Genomic DNA, 25,785 nt, shown 5'->3' with positions numbered 1-25,785 from the left:
ACTTGCAAAGCTGTGGTAATTAACACTGCCTCATCCTATTAATATCTTCCTTTTCCTTGTTGCCCAGTCAATCAAAGTCTTCCTTCCTTTCTTAGGGAATTCTGATAAACTGGAGCACTTGCCACTGGGATGTATTCATAGTGGCTAGGTATTCACTGTCACCCCCAATAGAAATTTAATGGCACTGCAGTTCCTGAAAGGTGACTGTTCCACCCAAAATGCATGTGGACACCTCTAAACCAAGGCAGTTCTGAACCAGTTCTCAATCGGTAACATTGTTGGAATGGTCCTAGTGTTCGTCTGTCTGCATCCTCACATGCTCAACTTTAATCACATTGTTTAACGTGTTGGACTTGGATGAATAAAATAAGTGTGCCAAGAATAAATAAGCTTATTGTGGCCTGTATCACACATTTAATGTACCAGATGTTTTCATTCCTATATAAGGCATAACAGTCAATACAAGTCCTATTGAAGGGTTTAAATATGTTCATTCCAGTTGCAAGGGTAACTGGATAATAAATAGTAGAAAAGTAGCAGTCAATAATGCTTCCTTTTATTTTCCAGGGAAATGGATACAGTCCAGCACCACTTGATCTTTCTAATGTTGTCCTTTCTAGGGAACTCCAGGTTTGTATTCTTATTTCCAATATTTGCTGTAGAAAAATGTGAAGTGTCTTTTTGTAGGGCTAAAGGTGTTCAAAGTTTTTTATGGGTACAAGAACATTTCTGTGCCTGTTGGAGCCTCGTAGTCAATTTTGGAAAATGACATTTACTATGTAGGCTACTGGCAGTGTTTCAACTATTAATTCAGGGGTCGGCAACCCCTAGTGCATGTGCCTGAGCATGACACGTAAAACCATTTTGTTTGGCATACCACAGCCAGCCCGGGCTCTGGAAAGGCCCGTGGTGCAAGCCACAGAGCCTGGGCTGCTCACAGCAGGCAGTGGGGAAGCTACAAGTAGCTGCATCATGGTTCATGGAGCCCCAGCCCTGCTCATTGCTGGTGACAGTACTAGTTGGTATCACCTGGCCCATGAGGAGTTGCAAGCAGAATATTTTCAGTACCTGATCTTCAGAAACTGCTTCCTACTTTAGTTCTAAAGAGTATGAGTTTGTCAATCTTCCAGATATTTTTCAAAGCCCATCTGTATTGCCAGACTTTTCTTAAGATAGAGTAAAATAATTTATAGCTGTGGCATCATTAATTGAGGTAAATTTACTGAAGAAAATAAGCTATTGTCACGGCGGGGTCCTCACGGAGGGCCGTGATCTCCTTGAGGCCCTCTCACCGCGCTACTCCAGCCCGAGGGCACCCTCCATTCTCGCCCGCCACATCTTGATGGAATATATGTAATAGGGAGGCTGCCTTGTGTTACCTCGGGCCTGTCAGCTCCTGGACCCCTCATGGGTCTCCCCGTACAATGGGCGCTACCCAAGCGCCCTAGCCTTATGGGCTATGCGTGGCTCCTACCTCCCCTGATACCACGCCCCAAGCCTCGCAGATGTAATGGACGTTGTTTGGTCTATACGCCCGCTTGGCGGGCCTCCTCTCTCATGTGGCCCACTCTGGGCTCTCTCTCTTGTGCCCAGCCTCTTGCTGGGACTCCCGTCTAGCCCACTCTGGGCCTCCTCTGCCGGTGTGGTTCCACTCCGGGACTCTCCAGCGGGCCTCCGGTCCTATGGGCCAACCGCACGGATACCCTCCCTGAGTCTGGCTCCCCACGCTGCTACTCCCTGTCTTCTCAGGGGCAACCGCAGCGCCCTGCCTTGGTCTGAGGGGGATTGCCGCACTAGCCTGCGGCCGGGCTCGCTATGCCCGTGCGCCCACACTAGTCTACTCAATAGTACACAAGGGCGTTCCCCCTCTCTGGGGCTCGCCGTGCCCACACTGGGCTACTCAATAACGTGCAAGGGCGTTCCCCCTCTCTGGGGGGGCTCGCCGCGCCCACACTGGGCTACTCAATAAAACACAATGGCGTTCCCCCTCTCTGGGGGGCTCGCCGCGCCCACACTGGGCTACTCAATAATGTACAAGGGCGTTCCCCCTCTCTGGGGGCTCGCCACGCCCACACTGGGCTCCTCAGTAATACCGCCCCTTTCCTGGGGCCGGGGGACTATGTTCCCCCACACGCAATCCGGGGTCTCGGTTGCGCCCGCGACCCACTGGCCGCGCTCCTCGCCGCCAGCTGCTCGTGCAGTGGCGTGCGAGCTGCGCCTTTGAGGTCTATGTTCCCCCACACGCAATCCGGGGTCTAGGTCCCCGTCTGCAACCTACGGGTTGCGCCCGCGACCCACTGGCCGTGCTCCTCACCGCCAGCTGCTCGCGCAGTGGCGTGCGAGCTGCGCCTTCGGGATCTATGCTCCCCCACACGCAATCCGGGGTCTAGGTCCCCGTCTGCAACCTACAGGTTGCGCCCGCGACCTACTGGCCGCGCTCCTCGCCGCCAGTTGCTCACGCACTGGCGTGCGAGTAATTGAGGCCTCCTCCAACCCCTACAGCCTCGCCCAAGCCTCCAGGTGTAATAACACAAACACAAAGCAAAACCACAAGCCCCTAGGCTGTAACACAAATGCAAGCCGCCTGGCCATAACTCCTCATCATAGCTCAAGCCTCCAGGGCTATCCTGAGCTGTACTTGCAACTTAGGCTCCTTCCCATATCTCAGCCGAGGGAGCTCCTGCCTCTCCGGCTGCTGGCAGAGAACTGCCAGCCTGGCCTCAGCCCTGAGCTTTATAAGGGCCAGGCCCTGCCCCCTACCGGCAGCTGGCTCCCCTTAGTTGCTCCGGCAACCCACAGCTGTACTCACTTGGTTCTGCCAGGGCTCTCTCCCTGGCAGTTTCTCCTCTCTTAGGAGCAGGCACTAAGGTGCCCTGCGACAGCTATAAACAGCACTGCTGTTCTGTATGTTTTGTTGTTAAACATACCTGTTCCCTGACTATTGAATGGGTCATTTTACAAATATAAAATAATTAATTTTTGAGTCAGAACAAAAATATCTTCTCTTATGGAGAGCTTAGCTTGTGCTTCCTGCCATCTATCAGGCTGTGGGGGGACAGATAGAAAGCTGCATTGCTCCCTTACTTCTGTAGCTTCCAGTCCCCCACTCCAACCCTTTTCCATTGTTAATCCTCTTTTGTACAACACTACAGCCAGGTCTTCTTTCTCTTCTACCTCCATGTTATTGGCATTTACCATCTTCCAAAATCCATGTATCAGTCTTCTTCTTTGACAGATATTGTGCCATTACTGTCTCATACCTGCCTCCCCCCTTCATGTACTACCTATTTCTTCTCTCTTACCTTATAATTAAAATTATCGTCTCCTTAAGGCAGGACCCATCTTTTTCTTCTTTGTACAGTGCCTTGCAAAATGCCATTCATGACTAGGATGCCTTAGTACCAATAAAAATACAATAATTTGTTTTGGTAAATATTGATTTTAAGCACGCTGATTCAGAGGCATCGCTGAATTTTGTGCCATGGGCAGAGATGGTCGGTACAGTTGTGCAGAAAGGGGAGACTGATCACTGCAGGGTCTTACCTTGCTCCAACTGCAGAGGCAGATCTTGGGGCCAACTTCACACACCTTGCCCAGCTGCTGAGATGGCAACATGCTCCACTAAATTGGTGCTTGTGTGTTGTCTTTGCTCGTCCTCCCCTTCCCTCCACAGTTACACAGCTGCTCTACCACACACTGAAAAATATCTCTGGACCTGGATTTGCCCTTACTCACGTTGTTTCACATTAGACACAAAAATACCTCAAGTTAATTACTGTGAAGAAATACTGGCTATCTTATAATGTTTTTGTACAGCAACTCAAGTTTCAAAGTATATTTGCATGGAATTGTTTTTTAAATGTTCATTAAATTTACTTTTTATATTGAACTGTCTTTTTTCTTTTCTTGATCATGATATAGGGAATGGTTGAGGTAATGGCAGAAAACTATCACAACATTTGGGCCAAGAAGAAGAAAATGGAATTGGAGAGCAAAGGTAAGACTGAAATCCTCCAAAGAAAACCAAAGAAAATGGGACTGGGAAAATGAGACCTAGTGCTCAAAAGACAGCAGGACAACGTAAATTGAGTACTTCCCATTTCATTTGGAAAAGAATGTTGTAATAAAAAAACTAACACGTCTTTCAACTTACCAAAGGTGGAGGTAGTCATCCCTTATTGGTACCTTACGACACCTTGACAGCCAAAGAGAAATCTCGGGACCGGGAGAAAGCACAAGAGCTGTTTAAATTCCTTCAAGTGAATGGTATTGTCATATCTAGGTAAGCCATGTATTTATTTAAAATATTTTCTCACTTATAACTTCATCCTTGCGGACTTCCTTATCTCTTAGTCTTTTATGTTAATCATTAACAGCTTAATTACCACTTAGCATAGCATCTGTAAATAATTTTATTTTCTCATCTTTTCTGAACTTAGAAAATGATAATTTATTATAATTTTGGATATGGCATTGACAAATAAGATGTATAGTTACATGCGTATTCTTGATATATTCAAAATACAACAAGATCAAAATAAAAGTAGCCACACAGCTCAAAACTTTATAATCTAACGATCAGCAGTTGTCAATAAAGATGTTAGGGAAAACAGACTTGGTGGTCTAATACACTAGGAATGCATATGCACAACCAAGTTTTTTAATTGGATTTTGTGACAACTAGTCTTTAGGGCAATGTTGAACCAATAAGACAAAGAGACTCTTTGGTGTGTATCCCAGTATAGCTTGTTCATACAGAGTAGCTGAATTATGAGAAACACTATGCCATGCATCATGATATCTGAGGGCTAGACAGAGTGTAAGTGATGATTTATTTTGTGGTTAAAAAGGCAGTTCATTTCTCTATGTGTTGGCCTCATGCTATTGAATCATGAATTATTAGGCCAGAAGGGAAGAATCATCTAAGTAGTATACTTTTGTAAAAATTAAATGAGAAATTACCTAAGATATACTTCTTAAGGCCCTGTATGTTTTCTAGTATCGAACATCATTTCTTTCGAACTAAAATGAGGCTGTAAATAATGGGATTCTTCTGTATTTTCCGAGAGGGAGTTAGCTAGAATTTTGGGGTTTTTGTAAAAGCAGTGCCTATAGGGAAAATATAGCCTTGAGTTCATAGGAATCAATTCAAGTTAACATTTAAAACCTACAGACACACACACAGGTGGTCTAACTTGACTCAGTAGTATGGCTGTGGCTCCAGTGGAACTATTCATTGCAGTAAAGTTGACCATACAGCTAAAGATATAACAGGATAGGGTTCCAAAAATACATTGCTTTATTACTGGCAAGTGAAATCTACTTCATTCACTTATTTACATTCTCTGTAGGTAGAGATCAGAGCAGTGAGGGTTATAAATACATCACAGCCACAAGCCAAAGTGCAGGTATATTAACCAGCAGCCTTGTTCTTTGTAGCCTGTACATGGAAATAGCCAGCTCCTCTGAGTTAATTGCATAGAATACTTGGGTATACCATTAGATCTACTGAAATGTTTGTCTTCACTCTTTCCCATAAGCTGCCCATGATGGGCCTAACATGGAAACTAGTTTCAAATACACATAGAAGAGTTGGCAGTTATCCAGAAGAGCCCTGTGCAGCTCTCTCATGAGCCTTGACTGGTGCAGTGGGCCTTGCAGCTGTCATCTGCATCTACATAAATTTCATTCCTATAGAACAACCTCTTCCTGATTTTTTTTTTATGTATGTGGGTGTGTAAATTATAGACAGAGATATAATGATTGCAAGCAGTGATTTAAAAATGTGTTACCTTGATATATCACTAGCTAATTCTCTACATGTAAGGATATTTAGATGTAAATAGATAGATATATCAAGATAGCATGTTTTGAAACCTATGAATACAAATACTGCATCTCTAGAAATTCATTCAAATACATGTTAAATTAAATCATATACACTGGTATGTAATTGGAAGTGCACTGTATGTACTCTAGATAGGTTTTTCCAGGCTTTACTCAGGTATAGATTAGAAACGGTCTGAAGTCCCTTCAAGATGCTTTCGTTCCTTGTAAATGGGCTTGTAAATTGAGCAAGAAGAGAGCTGCTCTTGTTGCCTCCAATAAAGGATTCTTTGCTGTTTAATGGAGCTAACAATTCCTTTTGATGTTTCTGGAAATTACATGCAATCATTTAGCAATCATGACATAATATAAACTGAAGAAGAGTATGTTCACTGTATCCTCAGTAAAAGTAAGCAGCATATTTTGTTGCATTACACACTGTGAAATCAGGCAGCAGGAGATGGCTGTCAGGCATACATAGCTGCCAGACACTTGCTGTTACTGTAATTGTACACCGCATGCCAGGATAAATGCATAAAGAGTCATTACGTTGCACAAAAGGTGGTGAATCTTTAAAAACAGAACACTGAAATGTATAAACTGTCATCTACATAACACTAGAGGGAAGAAGCACAAGAATGGAGTGACCATGAACAAATAGCAAGCAAAGTAAATGTCAAACAAACATTGAGGTAAGAGAGTGGAAGAGATAAGAACATAAAAAGAAGTCTTTTTTGAGAATAGAACAAAAAATTAAAATATATATGGTCATGAGACTTGAAGGTGGCAAAACAAAACAAACAAAATAAATGATGTAGACAATGCCAAGAGAATTTCACTGAGATCAAGTTCACCTATAATTCATAAATTCATAGATTGTAGTTGGAAGGGACCCAATGGATCATCGTGTCTGACCCCCTGCCCCTGGCAGGAAAGACGACCAAGGTCAGACGACCCCAGCCAGGTGATTGTCAAGCCTCCTCTTGAAGACCTCCAAGTTAGGTGATAGCACCATCTCTCTTGGAAGCCCAATCCAGACTCTGGCCACCCTTATTGTAAAAAAATTCTTCCTACTATCTAACCTGAATCTACTCTCCACTAGTTTGCACCCATTATTCCTAGTTATTCCCTGAGGCGCTCTGGTAAACAGCGCGTCCCCAATTCCCTGCTGTCCTTCCCTGATAAATTTATAGGCGGCCACAAGGTCACCCCTCAGCCATCTTTTGTATAGGCTGAAGAGATCCAGATCTCTCAACCTCTCCCCATAGGGTCTTTTGCGGAGACCACTAATCATGTGGGTGTCCCTCCTCTGAACCCTTTCCAGATCCTCCGTGTCCCTCTTGAAGTGCGGCGCCCAAAACTGGACACCGTACTCCAACTGTGGCCTGACTAGTGCTGCATAGAGGGGGAGCATCACCTCCCTCGATCTATTGGTCATGCATCTGCTAATTCATGATAAAGGTGTGATTGGCTTTGTTGATGGCCTTGTTGCACTGCCAACTCATGTTCACCTCTGGAGTCAACTATGACTCCAAGATCTCTCTCAGCCTCTGACCTGCTGAGAAGGACATCCCCCAACCTGTAGGTGTGCTGGGTATTCCTCCTTCCTAGGTGGAGTACCTTACATTTATCTTTGTTGAATTGCATCCTATTATGTTCTGCCCATTGATCTAACCTGTCTAGGTCGGCCTGTAACTGCTCCCGGCCCTCTGGTGTAATTAAGATGGTGTAACATTTTTCTTAAATCAGTTGTTTTCCTTTTTTAATAAATGATGTCTCACCACTAGGATGTCTCACCATTATTGTCAATTAATTTGAATTATGCCTCAAGGAAATGGCTTGAAGACTATGCACCTCAAAAAATGATTACGTATCTAAGGTTGCACAGAAATGTTACATTTCTACTGGTAGAATCACAGTTCTTCTGATAGAAGAACTTGGTGTACAAACATTCAAGGAGTTTATACCAGATCAAAAATGGCAGGTCTGGTAGAAACTTCTGCCTTATCCAGTGAGGTAGAAGACACCTCTGATAGTGCTTCTACCAGTTGAATGAATCCTTGTACATTTACCCTATCAATAGAAGTCTCCACACTGTTCTCCAGCATCCCAGTGGTCATTGGTCTTCCCACCCCTGCCCCTCAACAGCCTTCAATGAGACAGTCTGTTACTTGGGTTACACTCTACCACTGGAACCTAAGACATGGCAAACCACTCCCCCTGACAGCTGAGGGGCCAAGAAAGTCCATCCCTTCTCCACACCCCAAGCTGTGAAGTTGTATCACCCTGAGCAGGCAGGAGAATCCTACCCACCAGCACCCTAGCCTGCCTCTCCCCCACACCAACTGCCCTCCTCCACCCCTTGACCTGGACCCCCAAAAGGGTCATGTGTGTGTGTATGACTGCATCACCACAGCCAGAGCTCTGGGGCCCTGGCAGTGATGACAGGGTTTCTCATGGCAGTATCCTTTGCCAAATTGAGAGCTAGGGTGCTGGCACCTCCAGCAGCACAAGCCCTAGCTCCAGCAAAGCCCTAGTTCTGGCTATGGAGGCAGGCCTTCCCATAGCAACAGTCCATGCTCCAATGAGAGACAGGATGCTGGAAGGTGCATCAGCACTGTGAGCAAAGCCCTTCCATTGACCCTTCCCACTCCTGGCCAAACCTGCCCCCTCCCAGAAACAGAACCCCCAGCATGTGACCTGTAAGCATCAGAACCACCAGTACCCAACCCCAATCTTGACCAGAACCACCCAACCTGCACTGGAAGTGGGTCTGCTGATTGGTGCCAGAGGGGTAGGGATCCAGTGTGGGCTCCTAGAGGAGAAATTGAGAGACTCTTCTACTGGAAAGCCTGACAGTTGAAGGGGAGGAAGGGGGTATTATAAGGAAGAGGAAATGTGGTACTCTGTGGCATCCACCCAGTCAGTCCTGACCCATGCAGTCAGGGCGGCTAGGATCTGGAACCAACTTCCAAGGAAAGTGGTGTTCGCTCCTACCCTAGGGGTTCTTTAAAAGGAGGCTAGATAGATACCTTGCCAGGGTTGTTTGACCCCAGCATTCTTTCCTACCCATGATAGGGGGTTGGACTTGATGATCTGCTTAGGTCCCTTCTGACCCTAGCCAACTATGAAACTATGCCCTGGGGTGCTGTCAGCTGTCTCTGGGTACACTGGGGAGCCTTCAAAGCATGCTGGGATGACACTGTGGGGCCTATCGACTAGGTGCTCTTGGCAGCACAGTCTGTTTGCAGAGCATGCAGCCACCCCTGGACACTTGTACAGTATTGTACTGATAGGGTTTGCAACCACTTAAACTAAACTGCTGAACTTCCACTGATTTATTTGAACACTTGCACATACTCTGCAAGACTTAGTAACCTAAGTCCTATTGACTTTCCAGTTATTCTTTTTATAGCCCAAAGTGAGATAACTGGTATTAAAAAAAATTTAGGGATAGCTAATGAGATCCAATCCTGCTAGGCTCTATTTAACCACAGCCTATAAAGCATTCAACCCCCTCAACTTTCACTGAAGTCAGTGGAAATGGAGTGGTCAGCACTCAACAGGATGAGACTCAAAATTAGCTCATTCTTACTTTTATAAAGAGCTTGTAATTCTTTAAGGTTGTAATACTGAATGATTAACTGTAAACAAAAATGTTTCTCTAAAAGTGTGAGCTTTTATGAAGTCAGTACATTATAATATATGGAAAGAGAATTGCTATGATAGATATATTTTGATTTATGAAAACTTGCCTTGATAAATTAATAAAAAAAATTCTGGACCTTTTCACAGGGGTGTACTATGTACGACTTCTTCATAATATTTTTCGTTGTAACCTTCTTTAAAATAGGGGTCTTAATGATATGGAGCTGGATGCTTCATCCATGGAAAAAAGGTTTGCATTTAAGTTTCTGAAGAAGATTTTAAAATATGTTGACTCTGCTCAAGAGTTCATTGCACATTTAGGTAAGTTTCTGAAGTGTTTCTATATTAAAATGTAAAAGTAGTTAATATCAAAGCTTTACCACAAAAAAGAAAGTGTATTATATTAAAATTTCTACTTCACATTTGATGACTTACTGGTATTGAGAAAATACATGGGAAGCTTCTGATAATTAGTTATTTGTTTTTAAATTGCGAATTGAGTCTTTGGTGCCACCATATTAATTATAATTTTTACTCCTTCACAAATAAGTTTGTAAGGCTGTTTTAAAGGATTAAAGAGTTCTTTAACATTTGATTTTTCCTCATCTGTATTCATATCTGCCTTGATTTTATCCTTTCAGAAGCCATCGTTACCAGTGGAAAAACAGAGAAATCCCCACATGATCAAGAAATTAAATTTTTCGCTAAAGTGAGTAACTTAATACTTTAAGGAATGCACCAAAACTGCTGCTATTATGCAGAACACAGTGTGTGTTAATATTACAGAGTTATGCATGTAAGGAAATGTCTGTTTTCCCATCTCCATGGGTATTGAATCTAACACTGATAAATAATATTTGCAGAAGTATTGCTTTGAGGCACTATTTCTAGGAATGATTTTTATATGCAGTAAGGGTATCGGGCTAAAAGGCTACCTATTTATAATAGGTAAAATGTAATACTCTTTTGTGGGACTGTGACGGGGCAAACTCGTGGCCAGATCGCAAGTTGGCCTGCCCACCTGCCTAAGGCAGTCTGCCCTGACTCACCTGCCATGACTTAAATGTTAACATTATTTATTAAGCAGGAGGCTGCTCTTACACTACCCCAATGCCAGGTGGTGCTGTCCACAGCTCCAAACCTTCCCTAAGCCTTGCAGATGGCATCCAGATAGATGCTGCTCCCCAGTCTAAGGCTAGGGATAGCTCAGTCCTTTGTTAGCCTCATTGACACACTCATTCACGCTGCCTTCCCTCTCACAGCAGGCCTCTTGCACTCCACCCCGCTTTCACAGGGGCCTCTTGCATACTGCCCATCACTGGGCCACTCTCTACTGCCCTTGCTCCCCTCAAGCAATCTTTTTGGGCCTTTGAGTTTAGCTACTCTCTCTCTGGCACTACCACACAGCAACTTTGGCTTCCTCAAGGTCACCTACTCTGTGTGGTGTAACCTTGTGCCAGCACTGAGCTGCTCCCATCCTAAGCCCCTCACCAGGCAACTGATTTCCCACACACACTTGGGGTTGGCCCATGTACCTCCCTTCAAGCCACTTGAGCAGCCCTACTTGGTACATGCCTGGTGCAGCCCTTCAGGCCACCCTCAGCAGCTCTACTCTGCACCCCCCTATATGCTCAATCCTTCAGGTGCCCCTTATTGCACCCTACTCTGAGTGGGCCCTCATACTACATCCAACAAGCTACCCGCTTGGGCTTCTGGGATCTCACATCTCTGCTGGGCTCAGGTGTCTCACTATTAATGCTCCTGGGCCACCTTGCTCCCACTACTCACACAATTACCCACCAGATGGTGGGGGCAAGGATTAAGGCACTCCTACCCGCCTTTCACCAGGGTGGTTAGCAGTCCTAGTATTTAATTGAGACTGCCCCACCACAAGCAGTCCCACCAGGCCTCCCTACCCTGGCAGGATGCAGTTTTAGGTCATGCCCAGGACCAAGAGCCTCTAGACCATCCCCATAGCTCCTGCCCTTACCTTCAAGATGTTTCTGAGCTGTAGCTCAGCCAGGTGATGTGTCTCTCTCGGCTGCAAACTGCTACCTCACCCTATAAGAACTAGGTCCTAAAATAGCCACTCAGGCACCTGCTGGTTGCCTGCCTCCTGCCCTTAAAGTGGAAAGCACCCAAAGTTGTGCTGCCACAGGAACATACAAGTAATTTTTGAGTTTTGCTATCTAAGGATATTACTGTGGCATATGTACCTTAGTATTATTTAATAACAGGATTCAGTATTTATATGCATAAGAATGGCATATGTACTTGCATTTACAGGATACAATTACAATTCTCAAGCTTCAGAGAATAAATGAATAACTATTTAAGTTCAGATTTTTTTTCTCGGAGACAGTATTGGTTAGTGATACAGAAAGATGAAGGGCACATCCTGTTGGATGCCAGTTGCTGCTGAGAGCAAAATACGAAAGTAGAGGGCCCCAAGATGGTAGTTCTAAGAGTGCAGACAGACAAAACTTTTGGAGGAAACCACAACAGGCTTGGAAACATTAATAAATTTAAGGCGTCTATATATGTGCTCCGGGGCGTGGTGGACAAGGGGTGGCACTTTAATTAGAGTAGTTCTGAGAGCCACTGTAATTAAAGCACTGACAGTGTCAGGTGTATTCAGTGTCCCATGTTTGAAAATAGCAATGGGTGCACTTTAACTAAAGCTCATTCAGCAAGGTTTAGTTAAAGCACCCCTGCCACCATTTTGAAATGCAGGGATGTTGAATACATGTGACACGGAGGCTGCTGGAGTGTGCTAATTACCATGCTCCAGCAGACTCACAGCAGACTCAGATAATCATGTCTGCTTCAATGTGTGCTAATTAGCATGTGTTGGATCAGGCATCCATCATGTGTATAAGTGCCCATAGTGTTTCAGCTGCTGGATAGACATACAGCTCATGTTGACCCCAATTCCTCCCCACCCAGCTAGATCACTTCAAAATCACTGCCACTACATACAGCAAAATGCTCTTTGGCCAGGGATCCAATAGGAGGCTGCAGTCTTTTCCCTTCCCCAACAGGTTTATCTCCAATCCCCTTTGTCCCCTCCATGATGGGGGCAGTGAAGTCAGGGGGCATGACAGGGGCTGTGGAGCCAGTGTTAGTGAGGGGAATCCTACCTCTCTTCCCTTTCTTTCCTAAAGCCCCTTGCCTCTCACTTAAGTGGAAGGCAGAAAACCAAGAGCTATGCAGGGATTGGAGACTAGATGTGTGGGGAAGGGATGGGGAGGGGGAGGTGGGGAACTGTAGGGCTCTCTTGGTTATAACAGTGGCAGGACAGTGTAGGTCCTCCCAATTCTAGAAGTAGCTAGCAGTAGTGGTGGGGGAAGGGGGAGTACAGGGCTCTCCTGGCTTAGTTTCATCAGTGGTGGGGAGTGGAATGGTGGGGACTGTCCTGGCCAGGAAAGCCACCCCAGGAATTATTTTTTTTTATTTTTTATTTTTTTTACTGACAAACTTTTTTACTGGCATATGTTTTACTGACACGTATTTTACATACTGTAAATGTAACCTTCTGTGAGGCTCTGGACAGCAATAACAAGGACCAAATTTAGGGGTTTAACACCAATTTTCTACATCTGGTTTGAACCCTTGCCCAGAAACCTGTCAAAATAAATCTTAACTGGGTGTTCTAAAGTGAACAAACTTCCCCACACACAAACAATGTTCAACTAAACCAGGGTTTATTACACAGAAAAATGGGATAGACATGCCACCATAGGTAGGGTGGGAAATTATTTGGGTTGGAGGACCATTTAAGAAGTTTCAGTGAGGTGTAGTGGGCCAGGGAAGGAGGGGAGTTGATATGGCCCAGTGCAGCAGGGACTCATTCAATTTTATCCAGTACCAGCCCATCTACCCCACACCTACCACCGGGGGCACTGGACAAGGTGGGGTCTCCATGGAGATCGACCTGGGACCTCCATGAGCAGGGTACACTCAGCCAGGCTGATGGGGTGGATATGCAGGCAGGTGGGGAGCAACACTTGGGAGTGGGACACGCAGGCAGGTCTAAGGCCAGATCATGGGACAGTGACAGCACAGGGCCAGGGCCTGGGCAGAGCCATGATCCATTCCATGCATGTCCCTGTGATTGGCACCAGTTCCACAGGCAGGGACACGTGGGGAGCAGATCACAGGTCTGCCCTGTGCCCCAGCCCCCAACCCCATGTTGTCACCACCTCAAGATTCTGGCCCTGGCCTTGCCTTCCCATTCCAGTCCCAAACACCACTTGCTGCCCACCTGTGGCTCTGTCTCATCTGCCCAGTTGAGCACATCCTGCTCAGGGGGGTCCCGTGGTCTGGCAGAGGCAGCTAGGCAGAGTGAGCTGCAACAATAAAGGCTGCCATAAAGCTGAGCCCAGCTGCTGTGCTGCCTTTGCTCCATAACATATCAAGGGGTATAAAAACACACACACACACTACTTGTCCTCTGAAGCACTTTTAAGGCATTTGAAATGTGTAAACATCTATCCATATCCTAATACTTTCACTCAATAGATAACTGATAAGAGAATAACCCAAGATCTCCTATATCCTTAATATTCTACTATTCCAGTCTTCATTTTCATGAGGAATCGCAACACCTCAAAGTATACTATTTGTTGTGTTGTATATCATTTTTTTAGTTTGAATTTGACAGTCCGGAGATTTTTATTTCTCTTTCTCAATGATTCTAACTATAAAATGCAATTGTAATATAACATCTAAAAGTAATAAGAGGCATAAAGGTATTATGGCTTGTTGAGATCCTGCAGGATATACTTACTGATATCTTGTATAAATACCAAAAGTACATTTTATATTCATATCTTTTAGGTTCTACTACCATTAGTTGACCAGTACTTTACCAATCATTGCCTGTACTTCCTGTCATCTCCCATTAAGTCCCTCAGTAGCAGTGGATATGCTTCAAATAAAGAAAAAGAAATGGTAGCAAGGTAAGATAAATATTGTGGGATTAAAATGAAGCATACACAATTTTTTTTTTAATGATTGAAAATGGCAGTAGTTTCTTCCAATCACTAAAATAGTTGATGAATCAAGATTTTACTTTTTTAGTAAAATGGTAATGAATACCATTTCCATCTTTATTCTTAATTGAAAATATTTCATGGTGTGGCAGTGATAATTTTTAATCAATCATTTCATTAAGAAAATGAAGTAAAAACTGCGAATAATTGCAATAATAGTTTTTTTAAAAGGTAAAATCTTTTAACATGTTTGGTTTTGAGTGAAAAATTAGTATCACAGTATGTTGGTTTAGCAACTTATGTTAAGAGTTTAGTAGTATTGCACCCTTGCTTTCACAGGCTGCCACCTTTTGTTAGCAGTCACAACAGGAAGGACAAGCTACTTTATGGCTGCTAAGAAGCTCTGGCTGCCCTTAACACAACTCTGGAATAAGTACAGTCATCACCTCTCAGTGTCAAGCTATGAATATCCCTGGGTACAGACTAGTTTCTCATTCCTAGAGTTTCACACTCTGAAAAAGGATGCAGAAAAATAAGAGAGAAGCTAGCATATCTGCTACTAACTACTGTGTCAGTTTTATTACTAAATAGATAACATCAGGCTCCAGGACTCAAATAACTTTCTTTAGAACTAAAACAAAATGTAAAAATAATAGTGTGGTGCAAGCCAGACAAAAATTATTAAACATCCCAAAAGTCCAATTATAGCTAATGGCTGTACCTGAATATCCTTAACAATGGAATGATAGACCTTCCCTTCACACCCCTCCCCTTCCTACCCCATCCCCCAATTTCTGCTTACCCTATCATAAGAAACTCTGGCTGCCAGCATCAGAAAATAGGTCAATACTGATCAAGGCTTTCAGTGTTGTTAGCAAATAGGTTCCTGGCAAGGTTTACTCTAAGGGAAAATTAAAGCAACTTATTAGATTTATTGGAGATAAACAGTTTGACAAGGGTACCCATTTTCAGTTTGTTTAATTCATAAATGAAAACCAATTTACATTTATGTTCTCGGAAACATAGGCGACATATAGGGGAGGCACGGTGTGGGGCATGTTCCCCCCCTGAGATTGCCCCTTGCTGGCCGCGGAGGGAGGGGTGATGGCCAGTGTCCCCAACCTGAGAATGTGGGTGCACCAAGAGAAGCACCAGCAGCACTTCCAGGTTTACCACCGGCATTTCCGTTTTGCTGCCAGTGGTGATCGGATGCTGGTGCCCTCTCCCCCCCCCTCCCGGATCAGGACGCACCAGTCACCCATGCTCATAAATGTTATTTGTGTTCAGAATGGGTGTATTTACATATGCCATTAGGGGGCAGCTTATTGCTCCACAGTTTACTGCTCCTGGGAACACGTCTGTATATGTGCCCAGACTTTACATTGGCCCAGGTCGCAGCAGTACCAGCTGATGGGGGACCCCTGCCAGCCTGAGGCTGCTCTGACTGGGATCAATGTGCTGCAGAGGGGCTGACTGGGACACAATGGTGTTTCAGTGAAGGACTAGCCAGCAGGCAAGACCCACCACAGATGAAACCTCGTGTCCCTGCCAGCCGGGTCAGTAGCTGCACAGGTGCTGCTGCACACAAAAATACTCTGCAGCTGGATAGTACTAGTAAATATTTACAAGTACTACCCTGCTTTACAACCCTGCTGTGAAGCTTATTCATTTTGTGTGCCCTAATAGGGGTGCATGTGTAAATGCTGAGATGGTTACTGGGCAGTTAATTAGTCAACTGCACAGTAAACAGCTCATGTAGATTCATCCAGTGAGCAGTATATTTTAGGAGGATAAACTGTATATGCATACATACCAAATTGTTAAAATCCTGCTTGCACAGCAAAACTTAACATTGTCTGAGGAACTGACAATGGTAGCTTCATAATTAGTTAAAACTGAAGAAAATTAAGAAATTTGCAGATGAATGTCCTTTTCTGTTCTTATAAAAAAAACTGCAAATGGGGATGACAGTCATATGTGAAAAAAAAATGTAGAAAATGCAAAATATCAACCCATTCATTTAACATTATTCCTTGATTCTGGCCTGTAGGCTTGCTTTGTTTTTGTCCTTTATGACCAAACCCTGAGACACAGCAATGTCTGAATTTAAACGCACAGCAAGGACATAATTCTTTGTACCTCTTTGCATGAGGCTTCAACTGCAAAAGTAAAATATTGATTAAAATGTTATGTATTGTGGGGATAAGAGCCCTGCCTTGCAATGTGGAGTATTTTTGTAAGAGAGAATGAGGCATGGCAGAAAGCTGCTGTCATAGACAGACTGAAGCAGAGGTGGTGTTAGGAATATAAGAAGCTGAATTGAAAATACTGTTGTTTGATATGAACATTTCCTCAGTACAGACATGATATGAATCAAACTTTAGAAACAGAAAGACCTAAAACATGGCTGTTCAACTTCTAAGTGGCCACATGCCATGGTGGGTGTGCTCCCACCCCTCTAAAGGCATGCTTCTTCTGCCCCATCCCCAACACATCCACTGTGGGCACCGCTCTCCTTCTATCATCTCTGCTGAATTTCAAAGGTCTGCTGAGCACAATGGAGATGTTAGGATTTCACAAATGTCACTTGAATTATATGTAAAATAATTTGGACATGGACTGGAAGAAAGCCAATGTGGTGCCTATCTTCAAGAAAGGGAGGAAAGTGGATCCAGCTAACTGTAGGCCCATCAGTCTGACTTCTATCCTGGGGAAGATCTTAGAAAAGTTTATTAAAGAGGCCATCCTTAATGGACTGGCCGACGCCAACATCTTAAGGGATAGCCAGCATGGGTTTGTCGTGGGTAGGTCTTGCTTGACCAATCTCAATTCCTTCTACAACCAGGTGACCTATCACCTGGACAAGGGAGAAGAGATTGATGTCATATATCTTGACTTCAAAAAAGCCTTCGATCTGGTATCCCATGATCACCTCTTGGTGAAACTGGCCAATTGTCGCCTTGGGTCCATCACGATCCACTGGCTGGAAAATTGGCTCTGTGGTTGGACCCAGAGGGTAGTAATTGATGGAAGTCACTCATCATGGTGTCCTGTGACCAGTGGGGTCCCCCAAGGCTCTGTCCTTCGACCCATATTGTTCAACATCTTCATTAATGATGTGGACACTGGAGTCAGAAGCGGACTGGCCAAGTTTGCCGATGACACCAAACTTTGGGAAAAGCATCCACACCAGAAGACAGGTGGGTGATCCAGGCTGACCTGGAAAGGCTCAGCAAGTGGGCGGATGAGAATCTGATGGTGTTCAACACCAATAAATTCAAGGTTCTCCACCTTGGGAAGAAAAAACCGCAGCATCCTTATAGGCTCGGCAGTGCTACACTGGCTAGCACTAAGGAAGAAAGAGACTTGGGAGTCATCATTGACCACAAGATGAACATGAGACTGCAATGCGATGCTGCGGCTAGTAAAGTGACCAAAACGCTGGCTTGCATCCATAGATGCTTCTCAAGCAAATCCCGGGATGTCATTCTCCCCTTGTACTCAGCCTTGGTGAGGCCGCAGCTGGAGTACTGCGTCCAGTTTTGGGCTCCACAATTCAAAAAGGATGTGGAGAAGCTTGAGAGAGTCCAGAGAAGAGCCACGCACATGATCAGAGGTCAGGGAAGCAGACCCTACGATGACAGGCTGAGAGCCCTGGGGCTCTTAAGCCTGCGCCCCAAGGGATGACGACTAGGTCAAACGGTCATAAACTACTACAAGACCGTTTCAGGCTGGACATAAGGAAGAATTTCTTTACTGTCCGAGCCCCCAAGGTCTGGAACAGCCTGCCACCGGAGGTGGTTCAAGCGCCTACATTGAACACCTTCAAGAGAAATTTGGATGCTTATCTTGCTGGGATCCTATGACCCCAGCTGACTTCCTGCCCTTTGGGCAGGGGGCTGGACTCAATGATCTTCTGAGGTCCCTTCCAGCCCTAATGTCTATGAAATCTATGAGATGTTTTCCATAATTATAGTAGGTTTAGCACAATGTGTTTCTATGAAATGCATAAGCCTGGGTCATAGAGGAGCAAATATAAAAGCCTCAGCATCTTGGAAGGAAGTTGTTTGGATACACTGGAAATTAACAGGGGCGTAGGTTATAGCCATGTCGGTCTAAGGACATACGCAGACAAGGTTGTTTGGGTAAATCCAATATCTTTTATTAGACCCACTGAAATAGTTCAAAAAACTTCTTTGCAAGCTTTCGGATACAAATGCCCTTTATCAGGCTGAGGGAAGCGTCTGCAGGTAGTGTCTGGTCTTCCTGGGTAGAATGAATAGTAAAGAAGTCAGAGGCTGATATGCATGCAAGAAAGCCAGTCACTGACTACAGACACACATTCAAATCATCCAGGACAACTCTCCCAGGTTTGCTTTTGTGAGAGAAAAACTGACCTGTGCAGAACTTCAGATAGAGAAGCAAAGAGCTTGCAGTATGAATGCTAGACTGCCAGGGGTCCCTAGAGCACACAGACCAGAGAGATTTGCAAGCTTTTTTTGTTTTTAAGTGAATGTGGGCAGGTATCAGGAAAGGTGGGGGCACTGTCTGTGCCACGCACAAAGTAGTCCTCCAGCCTTTCCCCTCTCATATGCTATATTGGAGGATAGCTAGATCTGGGCAGGGTGTGTGCTTCTGTGCTTCCCTGCACCCAAGTGGTGCAGCGTGATTTAAGCAGGGAACAAGCCAGGAGCAGAACACACCAACTAAGTACTGGGTTTTTCCAGCCAAAAGCACTCTGGCGGCATGTTCTGCTCACTGCTTTGCTAAGACTGAAACACTGTCCCTCCCCAGTGGGAGGGCACATGAAAGAGAAACAAAGGACACTAGGATTGTGGAGGTCAGCTCTGTGTCTGCTGCCTGTACAGAAGTTTTGCCTCCTGAGAGATATTCCCTGGGGAGCCACTTCACTCAGGGTGTTCCCAAGTTATTTTTTCCCTGAGTGGCCACTTCTACTCTGGGAGAAAAATTATGAACTTCTGTATGCTTGTGGTTTCTCCAGAGAAAGCAGGGACTCTCCCTGGAGATTCTGAATGTCTGTCTAAGTCCACTATTTCTAATATTTTGCTTCATAGTCAGAACAGAAATATATTGAATTTCTTCCTATGTAGTTGAAGCTGAAAATGTATATTTAATTTGCTCTTGCTTGTGGCCTGAAGATTTCTGTCTGCATTATTGATTCCCCATTGTTTCTTGCTCATTGGGAAGGCATTGCAGATTATTTTCTCCACAATATTTGGACTGTATTTTTTCAAGCTGTATCTGATGTCCTTGTTTTCCAAGTTTCCAGTTTCTCTAGATTGATTTCTTTTATTCCATTGTCCTGACTAGTTTTTGCAACTTTCCTCCAGTTTAGTGTCAGCTACAAATATTATTGGTGTACTATTACCCCCTTGCTAAGACAAGTAATTAAGATATTACAATATAAGATAGGATGGACAAAGCTGAGCTCTTAAACCATTTCTTCATTCCTGGTCATGGATACTAACACATCTCCCAACCAGACTTTAATCTGGCTTGAGACAGATACCAATCCACTAATGGTTAGCGCTGACCTGGTGAAGGGGCACTTGGAGGGGTTGGACATATTTAAGTTGGAAGGCCCCGCTAATCTTTACGGAAGGGTACTAAAGGAATTGGCTAGTGTCATAGCAAAATCTCTGGTGCAACTGTTTCAGTGCTCATGGCACTCGGGACAGGTCCCAGAAGATTGGAAAAGGGCCAACATGGTCCCTATTTTCAAGAAAGGGAGGAAGGAGCACCCAGGTAATTATAGGCTGGTTAGCCTCACCTCTTTTCTTGGCAAGACCTTATAAAAAATCATTAAAGATCACATGGGGGGGGAGGGGCAGTGGATAATACAATGTTAAGGGGCAACCAGCATGGGCTTATAGCAGGTAGATCCTGCCTGACCAGCCTGGTCTCTCTTTATGACCATGTCACAAAGTGCTTAGATGGAGGAGTAGAGGTAGATGTTATTTACTTGGGTTTTAAAAAGCCTTCCTGTCACGCCCAATTCTTACAACTAAACTAAGTAGCTGTGACATGGATTTTTTCACAGTCAGGTGGGTGGAAAACTGGCTTATGGGACACACCCAGAGAGTGGTGGTGGATGTGTCGGTTTCTACCTGGAGAGATGTGAGCAGGGTGTCCCCCAAGGCTTTGTCCTTGGACCAGTACTGTTCAATATCTTCATCAGTGATTTGGATGATAGTGTAGAAAACACTCTGTCCAAATTCACAGATGACACCAAACTATGGGGTATAGTAAACACACTAGAGGGTACAGAGCAAATTCAGGTGGATTTGGACAGACTGGGGAAGTGGGCAGATCAGAATAGGACGCAATTTAACAAAGATAAGTGCAGAGTGCTGCATCTGGGGAGAAAGAATCACCAAATACACCTATAGACTAGGAAGCACCATTCTAAGTAACACAGCAGTGGAAAGGGATCTCCGAGTCATAGTCAATGCAATAATGAACATGAGTCACCAATGTGACCAGATAATAAGTAAGGCTAACTGCACTCTGTCTTGCATTAGTAGGTGCATCACGAGCAGGTCTAGGGAGGTGATACTTCCCCTCTATGCAGCATTGGTGAGGCTGCAACTGGAGTACTGCATCCAGTTTTGGGCACCACACTTCAAGAGGGACGTGGATACCCTGGAAAGGGTTGAGAGGAGGGCTGCTCGTATGGTTGAGGGTCTGCGGGTAAGATCCTATGCAGACAAGATTGAGGGACCTGAATCTCTTCAGCCTCCACAAGAAAAGGCTGAGAGGTGATCTTGTGGCTGTCTACAAGCTCTCTGGGGGGAGGGAGGGTCAACAGAGAATAGGGGATACTCTGTTTACCAGGGCGCCCCTCAGGTTTACTAGAAAGAATGGTCATAAACTGAAGGGGAGTAGATTTAGCTTGGACAGCAGGAAGAAATACTTTACAGTGAGGGTTGCCAAAATATGGAATGGGCTTCCAAAGGAGGTGGTGCTTTCCCCTACCTTGGAGGTGTTCAAAAGATTAAGAAGGGGAAGAAGGAGGACCCAGGGAACTATAGACCAGTAAGCCTTACCTCTATCCCTGGGAAAATCCTAGAAAAAATTATCAAGAAGCACTTTTGCAGGAGCCCGCTGGCTATTGTGATGCGGAGGGGTAACCAACATGGGGTTTTAGCAGGCCTGACTAACCTAGTTTCCTTTTATGGCAAGGCCACCAAATGTTTAGATGCAGGAGTCGAGGTGGATGTTATCTATCTAGACTTCAAGAAAGCCTTTGACAAGGTATCCTATGCCATCCTTATAAGTAAACTGAGGGGATTTGCCTTGGATTATTACAGGGTAGAATGGGTAGCAAATTGGCTCAGGGGTCACACTCAGTGGGTGGTAGTGGATGGGTCAGTGTCAACCTGGAAAGATGTGGGCAGTGGAGTCCCTCAGGGCTCAGTTCTGGGGCCAGTGCTGTTCAACATCTTCATCAGTGATCTGGATGAGGGGGTGGGAAGCACCCTGTCCAAATCACAGACGACACAAAATTATGGGGTGCAGCTAAAACCCTGGAGAGGAGGAACCAGATCCAGGCTGACCTAGACAGGCTGGGGAAGTGGGCAGAGAGCAACAGGATGCAATTCAATAGGTGCTGCATCTAGGGAGGAAGAACTGCCATCATACCTACATGCTGGGGGTCAATCTTCTTAGCTCCACTGAGGCAGAAGAAGAAGTTGGAGTCACTGTTGACTCCAGGATAAACATGAGTCGCCAATGTGATGAAGCATTTGGCAGAGCCAATTGCACCTTGTCGTGCATCCGTAGGTGCTTCACAAACAGGTCCAAGGAAGTGATTCTCCCCCTCTATGCGGCACTGGTGAGACCACAGCTGGAATACTGTGTCCAGTTCTGGACACCGCAGTTCAAGGGGGATGTGGGCAACCTGGAGAGGGTCCAAAGAAGCGACACTCGCCTGATTAGAGGCCTGCAGTGAAGGCCCTATAAGAAAAGGCTAAGGGACCTTAATCTCTTCAGCCTCTCCAAGACAAGGCTGAGAAGGGACCTTGTGGAAGTGTACAAATTCATAAGGGGAGAACAACATGAAGTAGGCAACGATCTGTTCACCAGGGCACCCCCTGGAAAGACAAGGAACAATGGCCATAAGCTACTAGAGAGAAGGTTTAGGCTAGACATTAGGAGAAAGTTCTTCACAGTCAGGGTTGCCAGAATCTGGAATGGGCTTCCAAGGGAGGTGGTGCTCGCCCCATCCTTGGGGGTCTTCAAGAGGAGACTGGACAGGCACCTGGCTGGGATCACATGACCCCAGGGTTGGTGACTCTTTTCTTGCCTGCCAGGGGCAGGGGGTCAGACTAGATGGCCCACTGAGGTCCCTTCCAACTGTATAAATGTATTAGACAAGCACCTGCCTGGGGTTACTTGACCACAGCACTCTTTCCTGCCCAGAGCAGGGTGTCGAACTCGATGATCTAATAGGTCCCTTCTGACCCTAGTAATCTATGAAATATTAATATTAAATAAAATTGGACCCCTCATTGACCCAACTCATAACCTTCCTCCAATTTATCCAATTTGTCTTTACTTCCTTCTAATTTGCTACTGTTAATTAGTGAATGTGAATTAATTTACCTTAATTGATCAATTAATTACATTCCTTGCTTTAATTAATATCCATTAATTATAAAGTACAATTAAATGCCTCTCTCTGCTCTTAATATATTATATAGGAATATAATGGTAGGATGCTTCAGTCATTAGATTGCTAGTCTGATATTTAGGAGACTAGAATTCTGTTCTGTGCTTTATGACAAACTTCCCATGTCAGTTTAAAGACACTCGGGGTGAGATTTTTCAGAGGTAGTTCAGGGCCTAAACATGGAAATTGGTGCTAAAACATGTAAGTCAAGAATGTTTGTAAATCCCAGTAGGCATTTATTGTGTATCTTTAAGCACCTCTGTGCCTTTGAAAGCCTGGTCTTTATTTTCTATCTCTTTTGTTTGCCAAGCATAAAATGGTAATGATAGCATATCCCATGTCAGGATGAACGTGTTAAGGATAGTGAGATATTTAAGTATATTAATGGGAAACTATATAAATGCCTTCTCCACACATACTGCATTTCCTCTAGTCACTTCTAGTTTATAAATCTAAAACAAATGGAAGGCAACCCTGCCTAGCAAGATTTGTCTTTAGAAAACTATGGTAACTGTTACCATTACCTTTAGATGTATGTTTGACTCCCCTCCCCTCACCCTGCATATTTGTTTAATTATTTTTCTATGGATATGTTTGATTTATGAGGCAGTAGATGCCAAAAACACTCTTCTTTCCTGATAACATTTCCAGGTTAATTTTGCCTTTCAGGGAGGATTAGATGCAAAAAAAAAAAAAAATTATATAAGTAATACATTCTTGAAACATTTTCAGTTACCTTAAGGTTGTAAACGTGTTTATCTCTGAACATCAAAAAACAGTAAAATGTTATTCAGCTTTGAAAAAATATTATAAGCAATAGAGAATGAGTCAACCCTATAAAATAACAATTGCTGCAAAGTATTGAAATCAGAGGAAATGTCATCTTTTAGTCATTTATAGATGCTTTCAGAATGTGAAAATATTCAAGATTTCACTGCTCAGTACACTTATCTAATGGTTTGTTCTTATGATTCAGAATATACCTTGAGGGAACTATTGTGCATCTTTCTTTCATATCTTGCATTCTCACTGTTCTTTCTCTCTGATACCCTAAATAAATCTTTAATCTCCTTGTCTCTTCCTGCCCTTTTACATTTTTTTTTCTGCTTTAGCCTATTCTGCAAACTTGCTGCCCTTGTTAGACATAGGATTTCACTTTTTGGTAAGTTATTAAGAAAGACATTGATAATGTTATGAATACAGAGGACATTATACATTTTTAGATTTTTTTTTGCCCTACGTAGATTACAGTCATGAGAAAAATGGTCTGTGGTAGAAAATAAGTGTGATTTATGAGTTCATTGTTTTAAACTTTTCACAGTATGTGTATGCTACATGTGTACAAAAGTCTACACTCTGATACATGTTCTATGTTTGGTAAAGTCAATGGGAACAATAAATATGCACCTGAAATTAAAATTTGAAAAAATATATGAACTGTTATACTATAGCAGGTAATTAGCAACTCAGTGAGGGGTTGACTTCCAGATTCTATTTGAATCTCCTTTTTTCAGATATCCAGGACTTTCGCTAAAAAAAATTGCCTAAAACGGTAATGTGTAGCGTCACCCAAAGTTTAAACTGAATCAGTCCAAGTAAGAACATGTATAGAAATGGGCCTGAGACACAAAATGTATATATAAATCATGCTCTAAGTTCTCCACAAAGTGACTAGAATTTTTAATACCATCTCACCTTTGTTTAACACCTATGGAAACATCATCTCCAATGATTGCTGTCCTCTTTTTTTATTATTTTTAGCGTCCTTTTTACTACTCTCTGCATCCATAAAGTTTTAAACAAAAAGAATGGGAACTGAAAAAGACCAAACAAAATGAAGGAGAAAAAAATGGTACATTGTGGAACAGTGGATGCTTCCTGTTCATTTTATGCAATCTGAAAGAGACGCATGGAGATAAAGTGGGGGAAAATATAACCCTTAACTTCTAAAAGATCTTCAGAGCAGGGGACATTTCAGACATTTCCAATTACACATCAGTTTCATAGATATACAATTATAACATAATGTGAATGTTTCTATATTTTTATTTTAAATGTTTTCTGTCACAATATATCCTTTTTTTTTTAATAACAGGAAGTGATGCAACAACGGTGGTTAGCTGCCTGCATATATTAGCTCAGTCACTGGATACACGGTAAGTTTAGGAAATTTTTACTTTATTTCAGTGCTAGTTACAATATATACAGTTGTCATGGATCTCTTCAAAGAACACTTTTGCAGTTGGATTGATATTTCTGAAAACTTACCTTTTTCATCCACCCTAATAATGTTGATTCTAAAGAGTAATTATTATGGCCTATGAATTCTAAGGTCCATATTTGCTAGTGTAGTTGGGAGCACCACTTAAAAATCTAAGTGAAGAAGCTGTAACTTCAGACTTCCAATTACTCATACCCATAAAAGCTTAGGCAGGTTTAAAAGAATTCTAGATATGTATTAAGATTTCAAACTGTCTATTAGCATACTAAAGTAGGTAAAATGTAAGTCCTATCTGTTATCATAAACCACATCACACTCAGCACTATACATATTTTTTAGACTACAAGTCACCCATGAAGGCATAGATGAGGGTCTGAAATATGTTTTATATAAGCTAATACATG

General features: G+C 43.7%; 1 protein-coding gene across 1 annotated transcript in view; it reads left to right on the top strand.

Annotated features, from left to right (window-relative positions):
- RYR3 (ryanodine receptor 3) overlaps positions 1–25,785 on the top strand; it is a 557,273-nt gene that overhangs the window by 395,209 nt on the left and 136,279 nt on the right. The window contains exons 55-62 of the mRNA XM_059723007.1: positions 568–630; positions 3,922–3,997; positions 4,159–4,282; positions 9,680–9,795; positions 10,116–10,183; positions 14,314–14,435; positions 24,273–24,322; positions 25,256–25,316. Coding sequence (XP_059578990.1) covers positions 568–630; positions 3,922–3,997; positions 4,159–4,282; positions 9,680–9,795; positions 10,116–10,183; positions 14,314–14,435; positions 24,273–24,322; positions 25,256–25,316 — 680 coding nt within the window. The remainder of the gene's footprint in view (positions 1–567; positions 631–3,921; positions 3,998–4,158; positions 4,283–9,679; positions 9,796–10,115; positions 10,184–14,313; positions 14,436–24,272; positions 24,323–25,255; positions 25,317–25,785) is intronic.

This window comes from Alligator mississippiensis, chromosome 2, assembly GCF_030867095.1.
Source record: "Alligator mississippiensis isolate rAllMis1 chromosome 2, rAllMis1, whole genome shotgun sequence".
NCBI lineage: Eukaryota > Metazoa > Chordata > Crocodylia > Alligatoridae > Alligator > Alligator mississippiensis.
Note: the sequence above shows the minus strand (reverse complement) of the source record. Positions and strands in the feature narration are given on the sequence as shown.